This window comes from Porites lutea, chromosome 7, assembly GCF_958299795.1.
Source record: "Porites lutea chromosome 7, jaPorLute2.1, whole genome shotgun sequence".
Taxonomy (NCBI): domain Eukaryota; kingdom Metazoa; phylum Cnidaria; class Anthozoa; order Scleractinia; family Poritidae; genus Porites; species Porites lutea.
In genome coordinates, this window is record NC_133207.1 from 26,309,318 (window position 1) to 26,331,821 (window position 22,504).

A 22,504-nucleotide genomic window follows, 5' to 3' on the forward strand; every position below is an offset into this window, starting at 1 on the left:
ACGGTGGCGTAGTGTGATAGCACTTGCTTTCCAGGTGAATGTGACCCGGATTGAGTTTATTGTTGGCTCTCGCCCTTGCTCTGTGAGCAGTTTTCCCGCAACGGCATACTGGGGTAAACTTTATATGTTCCTAAACAGATCATGGTCACACACCACAGCCACATCATCTCCAACCATGGTGAAACATGGCGGGCAATGAGAAACCATGACGGGTACCTTGGTCAACTTGTTGCCAAGGCCCACTGTATATTCGAAAAGGCGATACATCTACTAACATCGTCAGACTTTTTACTCATTAAAACACAGAAGAAGAAAACGCGAGCTGGCAAATGAATGGGTGACATTTAGCCGTAGAAGAGAGAGTTCGCGTGTGTAACTTCGCTGGTAACATGTAACGGGAACAACTTGCACCGCTCATATCATGCACGGAATAGATTATATGCCGCGTTAGTTCTGTTTGAAGACTTATATCGGGATAGGTTGTAATAATAAGTAGGCTGAACACACGCATATCAATGTAAAGATTTATTTGTTAATTAGTATACAAGAAGCGTGCTCTCGTAAACCGAATAAAGATGACATTTGGGGGAAGGGGGGAGGGCACCCAACACCGCAATACCGTAAGAAAAATTAGCAGATACCGAAATACCGTGTCAAAAATCGACCAAATACCGATACCGCATTTATGATCAGTCACGTTTACTTAAAACTTTATCCATCTCGCGTGTTTGTTTACCTCAAGTATGTATGCACCAGAAATCAACCTCAGACATTGCGACAAAACGTGAAAAGACCTTGATCGGTAGAACAATCGAAAAGCCCGGTCATTGCATGCCCTTCCAATTTCGTCATAGATTGTGTAATCATTTACCACTAGTAATAGCTGACACTACAGCTGCCCCCGCTCTGTATATTCTCGGTCAATAGTATTCTTGCTCGTTGCGTAGCTCTTTGAAATATACCGATTCATAATGAAGATGTTCACTACCGTGGCCCATATAGGACATCAACAATATTTCTTTTTTCGATTGAAATTTTCATCTTAATGTTTGTCACAAAATGTGAGTTGTTAAGTTTTTTCAAATAAACAACGGTTTTGTTTCTGCAAAAATCCGAGTCGTTAATTTTTCAATTAGACAACTCGGATTTTTACCGCAAAAATCCGAGTTGTGCAATCTCTAAAGTACACAACTCGGATTTCTAACGCAAAAATCCGAATTGTTAATTACTCAATAAAACAACTCGGATTGCATGTAAAGGGGAGTTATTTTTTTACCCCACCTAAATGGGTTACCTCACCTACCTAGGGTCCCCCACCTCCATGTAAACAGGCCCTAAAACATTCCAAACTTAACGGATTAAAGCCTGCTATGTCTTGAAATTATCATATTACTTACAAGCACAAAATTAAATGTGCAAGAGCAAATGGTTTAAATTCATCGTACAGACCTGAAAAGGATACAACTTCGCTGCACGTTTCCTAATTAAGGAGCACACCGGGGTAATACGCATTCGAAACAATGCAAAATGATAAAAACATTAAACAAAACCAGAATAGTCCGAATTGTTTCCTTTCAAACCTCACTTCGTAGGCCCCTTGATCCCAGGCACTACACATCACGGCCATCCTTTCAAATGTCGGATGTCGAATCTCGGATATCAGATGTCGGATGTCAAATCTGGGATGTCGGATCTCAAATGTCGGATGTCGAATGTCGGATGTCCGAAGTCGGATGTTGGATGTCGGATGGCACCTATAAGCTTCACTTTCCGTAGAGTTGTGTATTAGAGATTTAACAACTCGTATTTTTGCGGTAAAAATCCGAGTTGTGTATTTTAGAGATTAAACAACTCGTATTTTCGCGTTATAAATCCGAGTTGTTTAATTGACAAATTAACAACTCGGATTTTTGCGTTATAAATCCGAGTTGTGTATTTTGGAGATTAAACAACTCGATAAAAATCCGACTTGTGTATTTTGAATTTAGACAACTCGGATTTCTAACGCAAAAATCTGAGTTGTACTATTAAATGATTACACAATACCAATTTCGTAGCAAACAAGTGAGATAAAAATGTCAGTCGAAAAAAAAATTGTTGATGTCCTGGATGGGCCACCCTAGTTCACACATATTCCATACAATAGGTGAGATAAATCGACAGGAAATAAACGCAAGGTTCCATGCACAGTTTCGGTTCGATTTACACAGCTTTGCTCAAAACATTCTCAGTTTCGATAATAGTTTATTCTAAACCATAAGAATAGATTTAATTAGAAGTTAAATTTTTCGCCATTTCTATTTCACTTCTCACATTTAGTTCATTTTATTTTCCGGAAGTAGCCTGTTGGAGGAAGGGAGACGTCTGTACACAGGCTAGCCGGAAAGTAAGCCTTATAAACTAGTAGTAATCAAAGATTAATAAGTGCGTTCGAAGTTCAATGAATTTAGCTAAAATCATACAAAAACAGAGGAGGAAATTAGTTGAGAGATTAAATGAGAAAGACGAAGTATTTAAAGAGCAACATGAACAATAGCAACTTTAATAGTGAAACCCAAATATGTAACCAAAGATGTTTATCTACTTAGTTACAATGTAGTTTAGATACTGATTGTGGGAGACTAACTTTTGTAACAGTAACATGAATGATAGTAACTTGAATAGTTACAAGGGATTGGTTAGTTGCAAGGGAAAATGTAACAAAACATGTTAGTCTACTCAGTATCTTGAAAAACTGAAAATGATAGAGTAGATTTTATAACAACAACATGAGGCTATGATGAAGTTCAAAATGCTATGAAAATTAGATTTTTCCATGTCTAAACGTTTCGTGTCTGTGTGTCATAGCATTGTTTAACAATTTTTCTTAACTTAACAGTAACCTGGATGATACTAACTCGATTAGTCACAAGGTAAAATGCAATAATTAAAACATGTCAATCTACTCATTTACAATGTAGTTCAGATACTAAATGAGTGAGACTAATTTTTGTAACGGTAACATGAATAATAGTAAATTGAATAGTTTCAAGAAAGTTATGAAGTTGGTAATGCTATGAAACTTTTTGCAATGTTTAAAAGTTCTGGTGTTTGCATGTCATACCATAGTTTAACAAAAAAATTTTAATAGTAACATGAATAGTAACTTGAATAGTTGCATGGGATTGGTTAGTTGCAAGAGAAAATGTAAAAAAACATGTCAATCTACTCAGTATCTTGAAAAACTGAAAGAGATAGACTAAATTTTATAACAAGAACTGGAACATGAAGCTGTGATGAAGTTCAAAATGCTATGAAACTTAGATTTTTTTCCATGTCTAAATATTTCGTGTTTGTGTGTCATAGCATTGTTTAACTATTTTTCTTATCAGTCTGCTTGCCCTTTCATTAGCTGTTTCTGTATATTTGACTCTTTTCATGTAATTTCTGTGCTTAAGAAGTCTACCATGTCTGTTTTCATTGGTTTCTGATAATTTTCTCTTTATGCATGTGAGTTTGTTTTTATATCTACTGTTTTTGTCAGTCAATGTTGAAACATAATGCAACTCGTTAATATATCCAATAAATATTGTCTTTCGTCCATCCTGATCAGCAACAGGAGTTAAGATTGTACTTTCAGGTGAATTTATATTAGACTGTGTGATATGAATGACACAGTTGTATGCATTGGCCACAGCTTGCATTATGATGTTATCACACCATGTGCCTTGTTTTGACATTTGTTGAATATAGTTATTCCAGTGATCATTAGAAATGCTTTCAATATACAATTCTGGGTAACTCTGTAAATGGCCAATTCCAGCCATACGAATTTCAAGATGCAAGTCAGCAGTCCTATACAGTTGGTGCGAAACTGATTTAAAGAAACAATCTCCAAATCCACCTACATCATGTGGTATAAGTCCTATGAGACGAAGCCTTTCAGTTAAACAATCCCATGGTAAATCATGACTAACAGCATTCTCAGGAGACATACCGCCATTTAATTTTGAATTATCATTATGAGTTTGAGGAAAGCTTTTTCCACCAGAATTCATTAAATCTGCCACACGGATATGTGTTTGTCTACAGTTACATGTAGAATAGTTATCTGTTGTTGTAAATTTTCTTTTCTGTATGTTCATGTAAAAAACAAATTTACTATAATAATGATCATTGGTATACCAGAATTTCCAGGTGTTGTAATTTCTACATAAATTAGTGATAAAAGAACTGTCTGGAAGATGTTGTCTTACAAAAGACTTGATTCTATTCCTAGACTTCGTATTACTTAGTGCCTTTAGAATTATTTTAACAGGAACGCGAGATGGTTCCCTGTCCCTTTTCCTCTGACAATTCACTCTTTTCTTACGAACTTCAACATTTTCAGAAATAGTTACACTATGATTTTCAATTTTCTCAGAAGAATAACTTGTCAAAGCCTTATCATGATCTTGTGAACTACAATCACCACTTATCAGCCCGGTAACCATTTGACTTTTGTCACTTTTCATTTGGCGCAATGGCCATCGAGCAGAATGACTCGGTTTATTTGCTTTGTGACCACAACGGGTCATTTGGCGCAATGGCCACCGAGTACAATGACTCGGTTTGTTTGGTTTGTATTTGTGACCGCTATGGGTCAAAGCACAATGGCTTGGTAGATTTGCTTTGAGACAACTTTGTGTCAGAGTTATCGGTTGATTTGCTTTGTTGTTCGGCAAATTCGAGGACATCAATTCAAAGCAGGAGAGCAGCGAAGGTCTTCGGTTTGTTGTAGTTCGGACAACGCCGACATCGGGCTTTCTACATGCTCTTGGAGTACTAAAAAGTTTCCTGGTAAGGCTTTGACAAGTTGAAGCGATGAACTTTTTAAGAAACATCGCATGAAGTTTGAGAAAAATAAATGAACTTACCGAATAATCCAAAGATATCCACGGAGGCGACACGGACGCACGAGCAGCTTGCACTCGCACGAGGTATAGTTGCGTGCGCACTCGCACGAGGTATAGTTGCTTGCGCATAAAAATAGTTGTGTGCGCATGTCCACCAGGTGAGCCCGCAATTTCTTTGGCCGGCTATTGGGCTTAAAATTCGTGCGCGCGCTTAATAATTATTCAAAATGGCGCAGATTTTGAACATCGCCCGTCCAAGTAACCAAAAATCTCGAATCTTCACGCCTGGCATGCACAGGTATCCCATCGACCACAGGATCCCCAAAGATTACGAAGCGTTCTCCTAACGTCGAACGCAATTAAAAGGACGTTCGATCAATTCACGCTCGCGCATTCTAGTCTTATTTTAAACTTTATAGCGGAAGAACATCTGTGAGCAGGGAATAAGTCAGCACAGAATTTGATGGTCGGCGAATTTCTGTAATCGTCCATCGTTCTGCTAGTGATAAGCTAGCCGTTGAAACATTCACTCTTCTTGCTTGTTTGGGGCTGAGTCTTATTCCGGTCAACTAAAGAAAGAGAAAGAGTGTCTGGCAAGGTTTCCAATCAAAGATTTGTGAACTCGTGTCTGGCAAACTCACTTAGTGTTAAAATATACACTGTTATATGCACCTTATAACTTCATCTGCGCTTAACGAGTGTTTTTTGGTCCATAACGTTCGTAACAGCTGCTCCATAGAATGTCACTGATAACGCGTAACGCAAAAGAGTATCGAAGTATGACTGCACACAAAATCTACCTATTGTAAGCGGCCCCTTGGGGATTTTTTGTGTTTTACGTCATCCTAACCATTCGTACTTGCGGGCGCAAACAATAGAAACGTCATCATTACCTACCGATTCCTCGCGGCCCCTGTTCAAGCAAATCGAGTTTTTTTCTATATTGACTATATGACTGTATATTTCAACTGTAAGTACTGTCCTTAATATACGCGCGAGTTACTAGAGTGCCTCCTTGGGATTTCGCCTTCTGGGAATTGTTTGGTCGGCAGTGATTTCATTTTTTACCCAATTTATACGGCCGGTGGTATGCTTTCTTTAACTGATTACTGGATAAGAAAGTTTGGTGCATAAATTTATGCAGTATGCTAGGCGAAACAACTCTGGGTAAATGTCCGTTTTACCATAGTTATTAAAGTGGAATGGTTAAGAAACCCGTTAGACTCTTTTGTCATATGTTTTGTTAGCTTTTTTTTTAGCAGACCGTGCTCAAGGTCCAATAGCATTCCTATCATTTTGAACGTACTGACCAATAGAAACATTGCATTAATTTATTCAGTCACAATTTGTGAACAAAAAAACAAGACTGGGCACGGTCAGGGAGCTTCCAAAATAAACTACACCACCGTTGTTCTCAACTTTAATGTTTGCGGCTTTCCTAACCAATGTCCAAGGTGTCAGCCTTGTAGAGGTGTGTAGATGCAGTCGGTGGTGCTTTGTTTTAAGATCATGTTTAAAATACATATACAGCCGACTGTCTTTAAAACGGACACCTCTATAAGAAGGACACCTCTGTAAAACGGACACCTAGAGTTGGTCCCTGCCTTTCTCTAAGACCTTAAAGAGACGGACACTTACTGATAATCCCCAGACACAGTTAATCGATAAACCGATAATCGATATTAATCAATGGTAATTGATATCAATCATCGATAAAGAAATAAGTTGTGACTTCGATTAATATCGATGATTTTCCGATAGAAATCGATGATGATTTTTTTATCGATTGTTATCGATTTAGTTAATCGATTATAATCGATAAATTATTTTTCTGTGATTTCAATTTCTATCGATTTCCGATATCAATCGATATTAATCGGCGGATTAAATCGATTAATATCGATTTTGATCGATTAACCACGTCGGGTGATCCCTAAGGTGTCCGTCCTAGAGCGAGTTGACTGCACGTACAAGTTATACAAAAGTTCAACTGTCCATTTCCCATGAGAAAAGAAAAAATAACCATTTTTGAAATAAACTGCTCTGGGATTTTAAGTGCATAGCCCAAATGCATAAGGACTGAAGTTTCAAAACTCATCAGGACATAAGTGCAGATCCACCATTCGATACTGAGGGGGTACCCAAAGTAAGCGACTACTAAAAGTTTCGTATTCCGGTAATAATGAATGCAATAATCTTTCAACCATAATTCAAACAACTGAGTTCAATGAAGATCAAATAATGTAACATGAAATGTTTAGTTTAACCATAGCTCTCCATTAAAAACCACAGTATTTTCAACTTACATTTTTTCGGAGAAATCAGTAACTGCCAAAACTATTGACATGGACGTTACGTAACGTCCATGAAATTTAAAGGAATTTTTTTCTCTCACAGCTGTTGTCTAAGCCCGATACAAAAAATAACAACGGGGCTTTTTTATTTGACTAAGTAACATACATCTGTGACAACAAAACCAATCAGTTCCAAAAGGACACAAAAAAATTGGATGTTAAATTTCTTATACTTCATGGATTTTACTTTCATGGACGTTACATCATGACAACAATAGGGACTTTAAGATCCAACGACGCGACGGCGTCAAGAACGTCGCTTAAAAAGTGAATTTGTGTTCTTTCAGTCTTTATAGCGCGATTATTCGTAACCACTTACTTTGTCAAATGTAGGCGAACCCTCCTGAAGCTGAATCTCAAGGAACCATATTCAAGCTCGGAAAGAGAAATAACATTTCGTCGTTGCTTGTTTACGTCCTCTATGAAACGCGAAATTAGGCATTTTCACGTCGTAGTCGTGCAAAAAAGGGAAAGAAATGTACAAAAAAGTGTGATACACTTGGGAAGTTGTTGTTTTGCTTATTAAACCTATTGTTTTTTTGACGTTCTCGTTGTCGTCCGCGTCTTTGGATCTTCAAGTCCCTAATGAATGCAGGAAGCTCACTAATAATTGCCCAAAAAGCCTAGTTCTAAATTAATTTGTTATTTAACAACAATAATGTATATCCAGCATTGCTGAATATTATTATGGAGTTAAAGAGAGCACTTAGAATCTTATTGGAGACAATAGTGAATTATTATAAGGACAACATTATTAATAATTACAATAGTCAACAAAAATGCCAGGTGTAACTTACTTCATCTTTTAAAGTTAACATATCAAATCGTCAATATAGCTCTGTGCAAAGCGACGTCTAAATTGCTTACAGTCTCTAAAATTGAGAATAATGTGGAACTGTAATGTACTCTATTTAATAGACCAAGTATCAAACGTATCCATTTTTCATCGCAATGCTTAGAAAGAGCTTGAAACCAGGCTTTTCTTTTAAAAACACCTTTTCTACAAGCAGCTTCTTTGAAATTTTAAATCATGGAACAAAAAAAGTACAAGAAGATCAGCTTAAAGATGAGTCACAAACATTTGCTTGGTGACTTTTCTTTTTTCGTCAAAAAGGTGAAAATTTAAAGGAAAGATAAAGCCTATTTCAAAACGAATGGCCACTATTCTATTGTTTGTGGGAAAGAAAGAAGGTACAAGGAATTTACATTTTTGACATCACTGATTTCTTTATCTTTTTTACACACTGTAACGTCCATGATCCAGAATGTAACATCCATGACAGTGTTTTGTCATCAAGTAAAGAAGGCACACATCAGAAAAGAAATATTTATCACTTTGTTATTGTAGTATCACTATTTACCTAAAAAACAATATCATTTGTTCTTAGTTATGCTCGCAGAATTCACAGGAATTTAATGTTTAACATTTGCACTTAAGAACGTGGTTTCTTTGGTTGTGACATCCATGACAGCTCAATTTATTTAAATACAAATTTTTGCATAATAGTAAATTTGATGAGCTTTTCACTTAACGTGCAACTAGCACCTATCTGTCATAAACAAAGTCAAAGGGAATGGTTGGTTGTTATTATGTATCTGTTCTAATGATTTTTCTCTAACCACACTCGTGCAAATGTAACGTCTATGATCATGGAATGATCCAAGTTATACATATCAAATTTTTCCACAAAGTCAGCCATGCGTCTCCACTCTAGTAGATCATACAGTAAATGACAAAACAAATTGCCGGGTAGATTTTAGGATTACACAGGATAAAGAGTTGACTTTCATCGTATTTGATTCACGCCAAATGTGTGAAAAGGGTGGTCTTGTTTTGCACATTTCGGCCATCGTACCTTTGATCTGCAAAAGTCTAGATCTGATGCGGCAATGATGCGGGATCAATAAACTACAAAAGCGGCCTTCACCACCTTTAACATATCAAAGGAATAGCAAAACAGTCTTTACCACCTAAGAGCCTGTGGTTGCCGGCTTTATATTTGGTTAATTGCGCAGTAAACGAAGGCCTGAAGTATTGGCGGAGAATTTTCAAGCAACTTGTTTTGATCAATCTTTTTCCCCTGACAAACTTAGACCTTACGTTTAGCTTCATACCATATTTTTATGGACGATTTCAGTGTTAATTATAGAACAAGCGCACTTGATCATGCACCATGAAAAATTGCGCTATGTAAGGTTTAAATTGTAATTGTAACATTGTGGAAATTTTTTGTATGGTATGACAAAATAGACGAACAATTCAACAGGAGATCGAAACGGATATCCGATGACTTCCACTTATTTTTCTGTTTATTTATCCTGATTGACTATCCGACCACGCAGAACGCAGACTAAATTTAGTCATCTCGTCTGCTGGTGAAGAATTGCCTAATGATGAGCTGCTGTTTTAAAACTCGAGCACTGCAGTTAGAAGTCATTCGTTATCTGATCGAGTTTGTAAGATGGACAGAACAAGCAGGATGGCCGCCTTTTTGAAGTTTACTGTTTTGGTAAGTACAAGTTAACCCGATAAGCCTCATCATCCGTATGTAAATTCTCCAAACTGATCCCCAAACATTTCCTCAAAGACTTAGTTGGGAGAATTGGATTAAAGATCAAAGCATCTTCTCTTAGGTGATTATTTTGTTAATTATTATCACCCTTTCTTTTACTTCTTCCGTGATATTGTTGGGAGAAAATCTATCTTGGTCACTCTTAAGACTTAAAGGGCTAAACCACGATTAGCTTATTGTTCTAACAAGTTAACTATTTAACATTGTTTTCTATATAGAAATACACATTATGTAATACGTTTTGTTGATGTTATTATTAAATATATGGCTGTTTCCACAAGTGGACAAGATGAATCGATTTCTATTTTCTGTTTTGCTACTCGAGCGGGCAAGATTGGCCTATTTTACCCGCTGGGGAATACTTACGTTGTTCCAGCGAAAGATAGTTTTCTTTTGGCCGCACAATAACTCCTTTATTGACCTAACTTGTTCGGTCAAGTTGGCTAGATATTTTTTGGGCTCTTTCTCTTTTTAGCGTTTTTATAGACGTCTACTTAGTCTCTGTCCATTAACATTCAAACAAGTACTCGGTCAATATCTATCGATCTTGACCTCACGCTTGGTCAATAGCGCATGTTTTTTTTTTTACAATGTGGATTGAGCGTAAATGATTTAGAGCAAGTTGTTAAAATAAAATTCTAACCGAGTCATTTTTAATGTGCATGATTTAGAGAAGAAGAAAAATGCGAGTAACGAGAAGGCCTTGTACCGCTTATAACATGCATTGTCGGGAAAAGTGTACGCGACAATCCTGAAAGGCATCGTGGGGGTTTGAGTTCTCTGTTTTTCAAAGAAATTGGAAAGAATTGGCACGAAAGGCCATGGAAATGTGTTTCCGAGTGCTAAAGGAAAGCAACAAAAGTAGGTTCGACAGCTACAGTCGTCAGGAACAGTGTATTGATCATATCCCATATTACCTTTCGGGATTGTCGCGTGCATATTTTTTCCTACAACCTCTCTCGAAATAGCCGTACATACCGCATTCGTTCTGTGTAAAAACCTAATGGGATTGCTGGTTTGCACGTGAGGTCACGGCGGCCATGTTGGTGGTCAAGAACAAAAGCATTTCTTTCCTCTGGGAAAAAAAATTCTATTGTACTGACCCCCAACATGGCCGCCTTGTCACGTGGCTGCAAACCAAGAATTCTGACGTTGTAGTAATATGTAGCCTATATCGTTTGTTTTAAATTTTCACCGGGCTACTCTCGAATACGGAACTGCAGTAATTTCAGCCCAAGGCACAATACTAGCAACGTCCTTTTCCTTTTTATAAGAGAAACTATTTCCGAAATGTTAATGACCAAACAAACACTTAACGAACCGCACGAACTTCATGCTTTTCAGCCTTACGTCAAGGCAGGTCAAGTGTGCCCCCAAGATTCTATTAATGAATTGATTGCTTGAAAAGTGAATTCGTTTGTCGTTCCCGTACCTGGTGTCGAATATTTTACGAGAACTTCTCTGTATTTGGTCATGTTGAAAATCTTTAGATGGATAAAATTTCTTCCAAGACATTTACATCAATTTCAGGGAAACTGAGGTAGTAGAAATTTCATAACTGCCTCGTGAATTCACGGCTCATTACGCATGAATGCAGAGATAAATATGAAATATATAATTACCAACGGATTCAACCTGTGAATAATAAATTCATTAAAAGAATCTTGGGGGTATGCTTGAACTGGCTTAACTGTAAAAGTCATCCGTTCTGCTAAGATGAAAATGAAAATGGCGTCCTCGATCTACCTCCTTTTTGCCTGTGTGGTGAGCCGTGACCGCCGGCAACTTAGATGTGTCGGGTGAAGTGTTTTATTTAATGAGTAATTACGGTGAGAACAAATGGAAATTTGTAGAGAATTCATTCTGTGTTTATGACATTCTTCTTTATTTTCCTGCAGGTTTTAATTTTTTCTTCATTTGTCCACTTTGTACACAGTCACCCGACACCATCTACCAAACATGGCGGAATGTCCACCAAATCTATTCATGTACAGCCAACGAAAGAGGCAACGGAAGATCCTGTCAATAGCACCAGGAATCGTAATCAGCACGATCTAAATTTCCTGCGCAAACTGGAACGAAAGGAGCAACAAATCCCTAGCGAGAGGATTAAAAGAAACGCTACTGAGAACATGAAATACGAGCTTGTAAGTTCGACAAGGGGAGCGAACGGTTCTGCCACCAACAGTTCCTCAATAAGAAGCAGAGTGAGTTGCCAAAGCTTCAAAGGAAAAAGAAAGGTGACACATCCATGTGTTAAGAGAATTGTGAAAACCTACCACGCTGCCCTAAATGAAATTGTGACTGAATATAAATGTTGGAAATCTTCGTTCTACTGTCCTCAAACGTCAAGTGGATTGTATCGTTGTGAGCCTGTCATGGAGTTTCATCCGGGTCTTGACAAGACCCTGACTGTTGGATGCAGGTGTAAGCCGTGATTCGAGTTTATAGTTGTAAGAACACTCAGTTATGTAATAACTAGGTACCGTAAAAGATCGATTAAGCGCCGCGGCACCTATTTTATTTTCCCTGTTATAGGTGCGGTGCTAATACGAGAGCGGCGCTTATTTCAACTACGGGTAAAACAGTGAGAGAATTATAGAGAGAATTAAGTGAGGCGCGTACTAGGTATGCACAATTTAAAAAAAATATGTACACATCGAACATATATTATATGAACCCAGTTTCAAGAGACTTTCCAACTCACGAGTTGGTGGAGGTCTTGTTTCTCAAGCAGTATGGTTTTGATTTCTCTTTTTATAGTATAGTTAGTGATGAAATACGAGGATTTTTCCTTTTACTAAAAAATCATATCTTCATCGCGCGCAGTGAAGATACCATGTTTATCTTTCACGTGTGAGGATTTTAGTGTCGCCATGGTTACTAACATGATTTGATTTTGATTTTTGATTTTGAAACAGAAAATATAAGTATTGTCTTTATTTCTCCTTTACAACTTTATATCCGAGTTTCATAACATTTTCGTGACAGGCATTTTGCGATAGGTCACCACTTTAATTGCACTATTTTGCTGTTTCGAAAATGAATTTTTAAAAAAGTTGTGTTTTATGTAGGAATTTCATCAGTATCTATAAAATAAACAGAACATTACATGGCCGCTTGGGGATACGAATTTTATCTTCTCGTGCTGAAAGTATCTGTCACTCGTTCGCTTCGCTCACTCGTGAGAGATACTTTCAGCACGAGAAGATAAAAATCGTATCCCCGCGCGGCCATGTAATATGCTCTATATATCAAGCGCGGTTACAAAGTTAGGGCGTTAATTTGTAAATACCGTATTTATTCGATTAACCGCCCTGGGCGCTTATTAAATTTTTGGACCTTGAGAGTGGGCGCTTATTCGAGGCTGGGCGCTTATTGAATTTTCACCATTTTCGGAAAGTGAAGTATGTTTATTTTGCAACAAAACAATAAATGCTAATGACAAAACGCGAAGAAGTAACAAAGCAAGGTTTCTGTAAAATACTCTGAAGAAAACTCCGTCCTCTGGGAAGTCTCTTATTAGAATTTATTCACTCAAGTGGGTGGGGTGGGGGTGAACGTTTATTTGAGTTTGATTGAGAAGGGGAGAGGGTGGGCGCTTATTCGAGGCTGGGCGCTTATTAACTTTTTCAACCTTTAGGATGGGCGTTTATTCGAGGTGGGTGCTAATTCGAGGTTGGGCGCTTATTCGAATAAATACGGTACCCAGATTAGCGCCGCAGCACATATTCGAGAGCGGCGCTTATGAAATTATTTTCGGTACAGGTGCGGCGCTTATTCGAGAAGCGGCGCTTTATCGATCGTTTACGGTATAGTACAGGATTATCTGCAAATGTAAATGTCGGCCTAGCCTCTCCACAGACGTTTTTTATTTTAAAACCTCTACCACCACCAACACTTCAAACCTTGCGCTTGCGGTAAATAAATCCCCCTTTTTTTTTTTTTTTTCTACGCGCACTCAACGATCTCGAAAAAGAAAATAGACTGTCTGTGAGCTGGCTTATACGAGCCTCAATCGTTTCATGTAAGAACACTTTAGAAAGATGCGATCGCAGTCACTTTTTTGGCACTTCAATTGCAAATGTACGCCACAGGCCTGTAAGGCTGCGTGCAAACGGACGCAACATTGTTGACCAACATTGTTGGATGTTACATGTTGCGTCCGTTTGCACATCCTGTTGCATGTTGTTGGATGTTAAGCGTTGTTGCGTGTTGTTGCGCAAAGTTTGAAACCGGTCAAACTTTTAACCCCGTGCAAACGGACGCAACATTGTTGGCTTACAACTCCCCAACATTGTGGAAGCCTTCAGCAGCTTTATGGTTGTAAGTTTAAAGGCGGACATGTAATGTTTCCACTTTAACTTTTTAAGTTTCCCTAGTCTTGATTCGGGAATCAATCACCAGCTCAATTCCCCTAACTATGGATGTAGAGTTAGTTTGAATTAATACATGGTGCAACTGAGACTCTTCAAGAAAAGTAGATGTTTTTATTGGAATGTTTACTTAAAAAATCTCGAAATTTAGAACCAACTTGAATGTAAATTGCTCAACATCTTGCGGTTATTGCTCAGACTCAAAAGCTTAAACCAATTTAGGGAGCGTCGATAGACATTGCCATAGTGAAAGTGAATAATGATTAGTTTCCGTCCAGTTTTATATTTTCTTGATGGCCTTTTTCAGGCTCCAAGATGGTAATGTGCAGTTCGCGCGGGTCTTATTTTCCCTGGTTTGTCAGTATTTTCGCCTACTATCTGAGAGCCTGGCAAAGGCTAGTGCGACTGCTAATTTGCTAGTAACCAAAGTTTTAAATAAGATAACGTATAGGCCCTCCCTTACAGAAGGCAATTTAAGGGAAAATTTGTGTTGCGGAATTCTTTTAACCCCGCTCCTCTTGATTTGTTTGAACCAGCGGAGCGGGGTCAATTTATAACCAAAGTCGTCTTTTCATTTCCTCCTTTCCAGGTAATTCAAGGAGTTTCATTTTTGCAATGTAAATGTTATGCAGAAATGCACAACAATAAAACCCATCGACCGCGCGATTAACTTAAGACATAATACATGACATAATCTCTATGAAAGACCTACCAGTTTCGATGTAATCTTCCGGATCGCAGTCGATTGCCTCAATGTTTTTAGGACGATCAAGACTATCCGACCTATTTTATGCGAACTAAAGTCTATGTAGACCTCGATTCTAATGTATCCAGTCGATTGCGATCGCCGCAATTATACGGATTGTCCCGCATTCATAGTTGTTGCTGTTGTTTTATCTTGACGCTTTGCACAGCAAGAACTCTAGTAGTAAGCTCAAATTTCGAATAATTCCAGTGAAACTTATGGCGCTTTTCATTTACCAACAGACTCCGATACCAGTTTCAGGCGTTCGGGGCCATCTTCCGGTATCAAAGAGGAACTGATTTGTGCAAATGATAAACGCGATTCCGGGAAGAAATTTGTCAGCCCTGAATTTTGCTTTCCATTTGCTCAAACCGTGAACCGACTAGTTTTTTCAATGGAAAGCGCCCTAAAAAAACTTTTTCCTGTACCTTCTAGACCGCTTTCATTCCCCTTATCGGTGTGATTGTCGAGATTGACGGCCGCTGTTTTATGGTGAGCAAATGGCACTCTTTTGTAAGTTTTCGCTTACCATAAGAAACAACGGCTAGTAGCGCTCTCCAACTCGCTGATAGACCTCGAAATAGAGGACTGTGAACAGTTTGTGTACCATCTTAATTCTTTCTGTTTACCTTTTCAGGTACTTTGACAGAGGCCTACACGACTGGATGACAAGGTTTGGCTTGACATGTTTAAATCCTTGTGGTCAGCGTCACGGGTCAAGGTCCTAGCCAAAAGACTAGTAGTTCTGAGTTCTGGGGACGAGAATGAATTTAACTCTGTAGTGGCTCAGCGGATGCATAGGGGGAGTGGGTGGGGGTCTCGTCACAAGTTCACGAACGACAATTTTGCGTTTCACGAGTCAACAAACAAATAGTGTATTTGATCTCGACCACCTGTATGGGTGATCTCTGCGTGGCTTTAAATTTCCTAGGAAAGCCAGCTGTAGGTGGGTCTGAAAGCACTGAAGTTACATTAAACTGAAACCCTCAAAAGTGAAGTTAAATCAAGCCGCCAGATGGTTCTTTTGGCCAAATTAATGATTTAATTTCTTCAATTCATCTTCAATGTACGTGTACAGTATAGAGAATTTTGGCAGTTCACGTTTCATGGAGTGCACCTCAATCACGATTCACAGAGCAGTTTCTCAGTACATCACGATTCACGGACACCAAAAATGGTCGATCACGGCTTCACGAAAATAAGCTTGCCCCCCTCTGCTCTGTGTAGTTTAAAGCAAAATCGCTAAGGGTTGCCACACTCAGGGTAATGTCATAAAAAGACCTTTTCTGCGAGGTCAGGAAAAAGACCGTTTTTTGGAAATCTCACGTTAAACTCAGTTTCTCCTAATACAAAGGTTGTCAAAAGTCAGAATTTTATTTTCGGATTGCCACAAGATTTCGTAACATAGTAAAACATATTTTCATCCGAAAATAATCTTATTTGACTAGTCTATTTTGATAATCCAAATCCTGCCAAAAAGCTAGATTTCGATGAAAAATTGTTCACAGGTCAACAAAAAATCAGCCTCTTTTTGGCTTCAGATCAGACTGCAAACTAGTCCGTCTTTTTGCGTGGGTCAAGAACGCACGTGCGAGACTTAAACACCGGCGCTTTGCGCCGTGAAAAACCAATTTTGAAAAAAACTCGACTGTTTTGCAGTCTAAGATAGTACGCTAGCAAGCTCCATGCGAGGACCAGGATAGCCTGTTCAGCTCGCGTACTAACCTAGAAATAAAATATCTTTTTATTGGTTTTAGGTATATCTACATTCCCATGGGAGGGTCCCGCAAGGGCGTCATTCGTCAGCTCACCGGCTCGTTTCTATCGTTTGCGTTTATATGGCAGTGGCATGGAGGTCACCTGTACGCGCTTTGGTGGTTCATTCCTAATTGGCTTGGTGTAGTGGTAGAGAGCGCAGCAGGAAAGTTGTTGGCGCAGCCGTCTGTAATTCGTATGGAGGTTGGTGTTAGGGACCGGTCATTATTTATCGTCTGGGGGGGGGGGTATTTTGGGGGGGATCACTCGACTTTTAAGAGAACAAAAAGGGGGATCAGTCGTAACTGAGAACCCAAAAGGGGGGATCACTGGAAACTTTGGAAGGATTCAGAGCGGGGACTACTCAAATTTGCTTAGAAAATGAAGACATGGGGTGGGAGGTCGCAAAAGTCATCAAATGTTAGTCGGGGGGATCACTTCATTGAAGTAACATTTAAAGGGTGGATCGGCTAAATTTCACCTTGTTTAGCCCCAAATCCTCCTCCTCCCCCCCCCCCCCCCGGGAGATAAATAATGAAAATAATGACCGGTCCCTTATATCTCGAAATACCAAATTTACCGTTCTTCAACTACTGAAAAACAATAAGTACCAGTAGGAATCACTTCAAAACAGTCATAGCGAAATCATGAGCATGACAGCGACAAAGGGGCTTTGTCACCGCATTACATTGCAGTTGGAGGTCCACTTGTGCTGAAATCACTGCTTAGTGCCCTCACCCAAAATACCCCTGTAGAGTTAGGTATGAAGTAGATATGAAACAAACTTCATCAGGGAGAACTAACCATAATGATTTTCTGGTGGTTTAATCTTGAAAAACAAAGCCGGGCCATTATTTTTGGAAGTCAGTTGATGCGAAAGAAAGTTTTAGTTTTTTGAAACGATAGCAAATAGCGTGACCAAGCCTCTTTTAAAATTATCTCCCGAAGTCTCATAAGTAACACGAAACCCCTGCACACTTTGCATCCGTAATGAATTGTTTGTTTGTGTGTTTGTTTAGGAGAAGCTTTCTCCAGCTGCCTCTCGCCGTATTCGCGCCATATTTGGTATAGTTTCACTCACGTGCTTAATCCTAAGTAACTTGGTGTTCGTATGTGGAAGTGATCCTGTATGGTTCTGCGTTAAGAGAATCTTCGTTTTTGGTAAGTTTGAGATACATTACAGTCAAGCCAGGTCAAACGTACCCCACAGGATGCCATGAATTTTAGGCCTGACGTTTTGAGATCTTAAAGTTCCCCTTAGTGTTTGCCTTTTCGCTGTTTCAAAACCTTGTGATTTTTCATAGTCACTTTAGAAAAGTGCAAAGCACCATGTTATGCGAAACTTTTCACAGTGCATATTAAATCGGTTCTCGATCTTAGTTACTGTCTGTGATTTTATTCTGCAGGTTGGCCGTCGTCAGCACTTTTACTTCTTTTCTCTATGTACATGATTGTCCAGACAAACATGGAGCTCAACAGACACATTTCTCAGTGGTGACTGGCTTTTTAACAAATTTTCAAACCCCGGAGGGCCATAACAATTTTCAAGTACTTTTTGATTTTTAAGTTACAGTCAAACCTCCCGTCTGTAAGCGACCACCCAAAATGCGAAGATTCAGCTTTCCCTTACGGCAGGTGGACGTTAGCCTGCGTAGCAAGCGTTTCCGTGCCGTTTCGGGGCAAAGAACAAGAGCGAGAGCCAAAGACCGCACGAAAAATGGGGCGAAAGCAACATCCGACCAAAACCGAAAATCCCAGTCCTCGTCGTTCCTCGGTCTTTCTTTGCTCCGAAACCAGACGGAAACGCCTGCTACGCAGCCTACGGGGTCGCTTACGGGAAGTAGTCGCGAATCTACCCACAGGGGTTCCTTCCTAGAAGACGCCCAAACACATCTACGTTTTGAGATATAATTTATTACACCCAGTTTCTAAGCTACGATATCCGTAGCTTCATGTTGTCACTAAAAAACATCGTATTCTCTTAAAAGTGAAGTACATACAACAAACATGGAGATCAAAATATGCCTTAAGTGGTTGCTTACCAGAGGATGAAAACAATGGAATACCTTAGACCCTTTAATATCCAAAAACTTGGTCGCGGTCGTTTGCTGACGAGAAGTGGTCCTTTACAAAAGGCTCTAAAGGAAAATTCTGGTGTTTTGAATAGGTGGTCGCACATTGCGGTTCGACTGTATTTACGTTTACTTTTTGAGTAAATCCTTGCCTATCTAGTATTATAAAGTGATTATAACAACAACGAGGAAAAGGCTGAACAAGCCTCTCATAAAAAAAGAAAAACATTTTGTGAAAATCGCCTGTTTGTACTTGCAATGTTCTCGCACGCAGGTGTTTTGAATTTCCATGACATCATCTCGTTGCAGGAAGGGAAAAGTTTCAATATGGCTCACCCTTTGAAAAACTGAATTGAAGAGAAAAAGTCATGGCAGGCGACAATAATTACCTTTAGTTGCTGTTCAGTCAATTTTATTTATAACCGCTTGGTTTTCATTTTCTAAGATTTGTGACTAGGCACTTTGTATCGTTTGTCATAAATTGGAGTAATATACTAATTTTTTTCCTTTTCGTGAAAGGAAATCAGTGGTGAAATGTATCATACAAGTCATCATTCCAACAGGAAGTCGTGATCTTTGTTACCCCGGATCTAACGTCGCTAATAGTTAAGTACTGTGTTCCGTTTTATCCTCTCTGACGCTAATAGATAATTGTTTGTTCCGTTGCGGTCAATAATTATGATTCAGCACGAGGTCGGTTTTTTGGCCGTACAATATAGCGTCGTTAAGTAAACCGTGCAATAAATCAATCTTTCTCTCTGTAAACCAGTGATAGGTCAGTATATTCTAATCCAACATGTACCACTTCGATCCATGGATCCATACAAATTGCTCTTGACTAAACCTTCATATGTTTCAATCACGTTTATTCTTTTAAAAAGCGTCATTTTTGTAGTATTTCTTGCCATCCAGCGGAGATGGCGAGTGAGGGAAGAGCCGTTTAGTTCAGGAGACGGGTAAACGGTGACATGTTTAATCTTCAAAAGAAAAAAAAAGCTACAGGCAGTAAGTCGTCAAAAAGACATCAGCTTTTCGAAGCCACACTTGAAAATAGGTGAGGTGTAATTTGGTCGAGATAAGTCTATAAGTCTGCTTTAAGTGAGGACAAAGCAAGGCCCCCACCCCATCGGTCGGTCGGTTTGCCTCTTCCCATTGCTGCCAGTTTAAATAATGATGAGTGAGAATGGTTGGTTGCTCTTGTTGTAATTTCCATAAATCGCGTGAGAGGAAATCGATCATTGCCAATATGAATTACTTTGTAGCAAGCATAATTGATCTAAACAGTCAAACCGTTTAATATCAATAAAAAAAATCCTGGTGAAAATGGTCAAAGTATATTTTCATTGTCGCAAACATTTTGAAATGTTTCCCACTGACATTTAAACTATCTGGGCGGATTGTTACTGAGTATAAACAAGAAATTAAAATTTCCCCTGATGTAGAACTTCAGATATGTATAGGTGAGGCAATAATATCACCATAAGGCGCACAATCACTTCCATAAAGGGCAACCGTCACCGTCAGCTATAAAGCAGTTATAAGTGGCTTAAATAGAAAGGGGCATATATGTTGATCGATTTTTACGCCGGGCTAACAGTTAATCTTTCTTTGTTGCGAAAATTGTTGTAAAATTCATAGGACTCTTTACATATAAAGACCTGTTCCGAATGATCTCTACACAACGACGAGAAATTGTGGTTAGCAAACTTTTTACTGTCAACTCAGTCGAAAGTTTATTTTTTACTCCTTACAACCGTGTGACTAATTGCTTTTGGTCGTTTTAGGGCTAACGGTTAATTATAACCGCATGCATTGAGACCCTCCCAAATGTTCTTCAGGTCCCATATGAGTATATCTTTTGCACTACTCAAGTTTGATAACTTTTCGGGGGAATTTTATCATAATGATGTTCCCGTAGTTTAAACAACTTTATATCCTTACATTACTTATTTATTACCTAGTGTTGTATTTCAGATGTATCTCGGTACGTGTGCGCGTACAATTTTATTTTGAGCGCGCGCATTATTTGTTTATTTATTTAATTGAAGTGTACATTCAGTTCGTTTATTAACGTCTTAATTTTACTTTGCGTTATTTTCCTCACTTATACATTGTCCGTGACTGTGCTCACATGGTGGGTGGCTCCTCCTAAAATGTTCTGCAATTGGTATAGGATTTAATGGAGCCGAAACCAGTTGTGGAATTGCACGCATTTTAGGCATCCTACTGATGAACAGTTGCGACACGTAGATATATATTTTTTAGCAACTAAGATAATTTGCAGTCTGTCTACTTTGAATTATAATAAAATTGAAGGCGGCTATGATTTTTGTTGTAGAGGTATGGCAGAGACACTAAAAGTCGGTTATCTAAGCAAAAACTAACTTAGACCGCGGCTTTAATTGTACCGATATGCTTATATGCTTTCATGAAATTTGGTCATAATTAAAAGAAGTGTTTAGATATCGGTGTTGGGCACACTGAAATCAAGGCCGCCGGTCTTGATAGCCAGCCCTTTTAAAGACACTAAAATGGGTTTTTAGCACCACCACTTTGTAGCCTATTACACAATTGACACAAGTAGTAACAAGTGTTTTCATTTTGTTTTCGTTTGAGCCTTAACAGGTCTGTTTAGAATGGTAATTTCATGCAGCGCCTGTAGTTCAGGAAGCCTCTTTCCGAGGCCGGATATTATGTGCGCACTAATATAAGCGCGTCGGGCGTTCCGGTGAGTAAGCGGTTATGTTTGACAAACCAAAACGTGACCATTTGATAACGGGAAGTCGTGTACTTTTTGATGGTTTGTTAAGATAAAAACCCTCTCTGAAAGCAAATATATCTTCTCTTTCGTGTACAAAGAAACTTTTTAAATTAAAGATAGACACTGTGACAGTTGAAAATTCAACAAACAAGCAAGTGCCTGTAAAACTTAATTATAGGTCATGGTCTTAATCAAACGTAAAGTCAAGGTTTTTAAAATTTGCCTCGTCATACCCTGCCGATATTCATTTCTGTCGATTCCAACAAGAAGTAGAATTGTAAGAGAAACAAAAACACAATAATAGAGGGACTTGATGAATATGTCTTCCTTGATTCTCTTGAAATTGAAATGTTTCGATGGCAACTGCAAACTGCTTAAAGTGGAACGCATCGTCATGTCAGTAAAATATTACGCCCACCACAAAAGGCCGCATAGGAATGAGGAAACCAGACGATTATCAGGGACCGCGGAGCAAGGTGAAAAGTGGGAGGGCTGACAATTGAAAATATTTTTTTCATATTGAAAATCGAAAAAAGGAATAAAAGGAATAAAATCATAGTATTTGTATGTTAAATGGTCAAACTCAAACTCATCATTTTCACTGCAAGTAGTTGTCGTCTTTTCTGCAGAGCTTACAGACTTTGACGAAGTCCCAGATAACTCTAATAAACGACCAACATTCACGGTCAGTTCAGATTCAATGCAAGAAAAGACAGGATTACAATTTTAGTATAGAAAATACTACACTGACGTGATCTGAAAAATTTCTAAGTATGGCCGTTCACTGTTCAAGTAATGTAATTCTTCTTGCCATCGAATATTTCATTGATTCGAAAAGAGAAAGAAAATATATAAAACTTTTATCAACTCAAAACAACTACTCACCTTCGTTTGGCTTGAAAAAGCTAGTAATTTTCTTCATTTCGTCTGATAAAACTGATAAAAAACTCTGCCGGAGCTGGAAGTACAAAACACGCTGCCGAACGAAGCGAAG

The 22,504-nt window shown here is 38.7% G+C and overlaps 2 protein-coding genes across 2 annotated transcripts in view; both read left to right on the forward strand.

The window, feature by feature from the left end:
• LOC140944890 (melanocortin receptor 4-like) overlaps nucleotides 1-17 on the forward strand; it is a 1,657-nt gene extending 1,640 nt beyond the window's left edge. The window contains exon 1 of the mRNA XM_073393991.1: nucleotides 1-17. This exon is cut by the window's left edge and continues 1,640 nt beyond it. The gene's annotated coding sequence lies outside the window, so the exon portion shown is untranslated.
• Nucleotides 1-19,075, forward strand: part of LOC140943691 (protein-cysteine N-palmitoyltransferase HHAT-like) — a 40,509-nt gene extending 21,434 nt beyond the window's left edge. Inside the window, exons 8-11 of the mRNA XM_073392803.1 lie at nucleotides 15,560-15,595; nucleotides 16,680-16,881; nucleotides 17,697-17,838; nucleotides 18,084-19,075. Coding sequence (XP_073248904.1) covers nucleotides 15,560-15,595; nucleotides 16,680-16,881; nucleotides 17,697-17,838; nucleotides 18,084-18,175 — 472 coding nt within the window. The 3' untranslated portion in view covers nucleotides 18,176-19,075. The remainder of the gene's footprint in view (nucleotides 1-15,559; nucleotides 15,596-16,679; nucleotides 16,882-17,696; nucleotides 17,839-18,083) is intronic.
• Nucleotides 19,076-22,504: the final 3,429 nt, after the last annotated feature.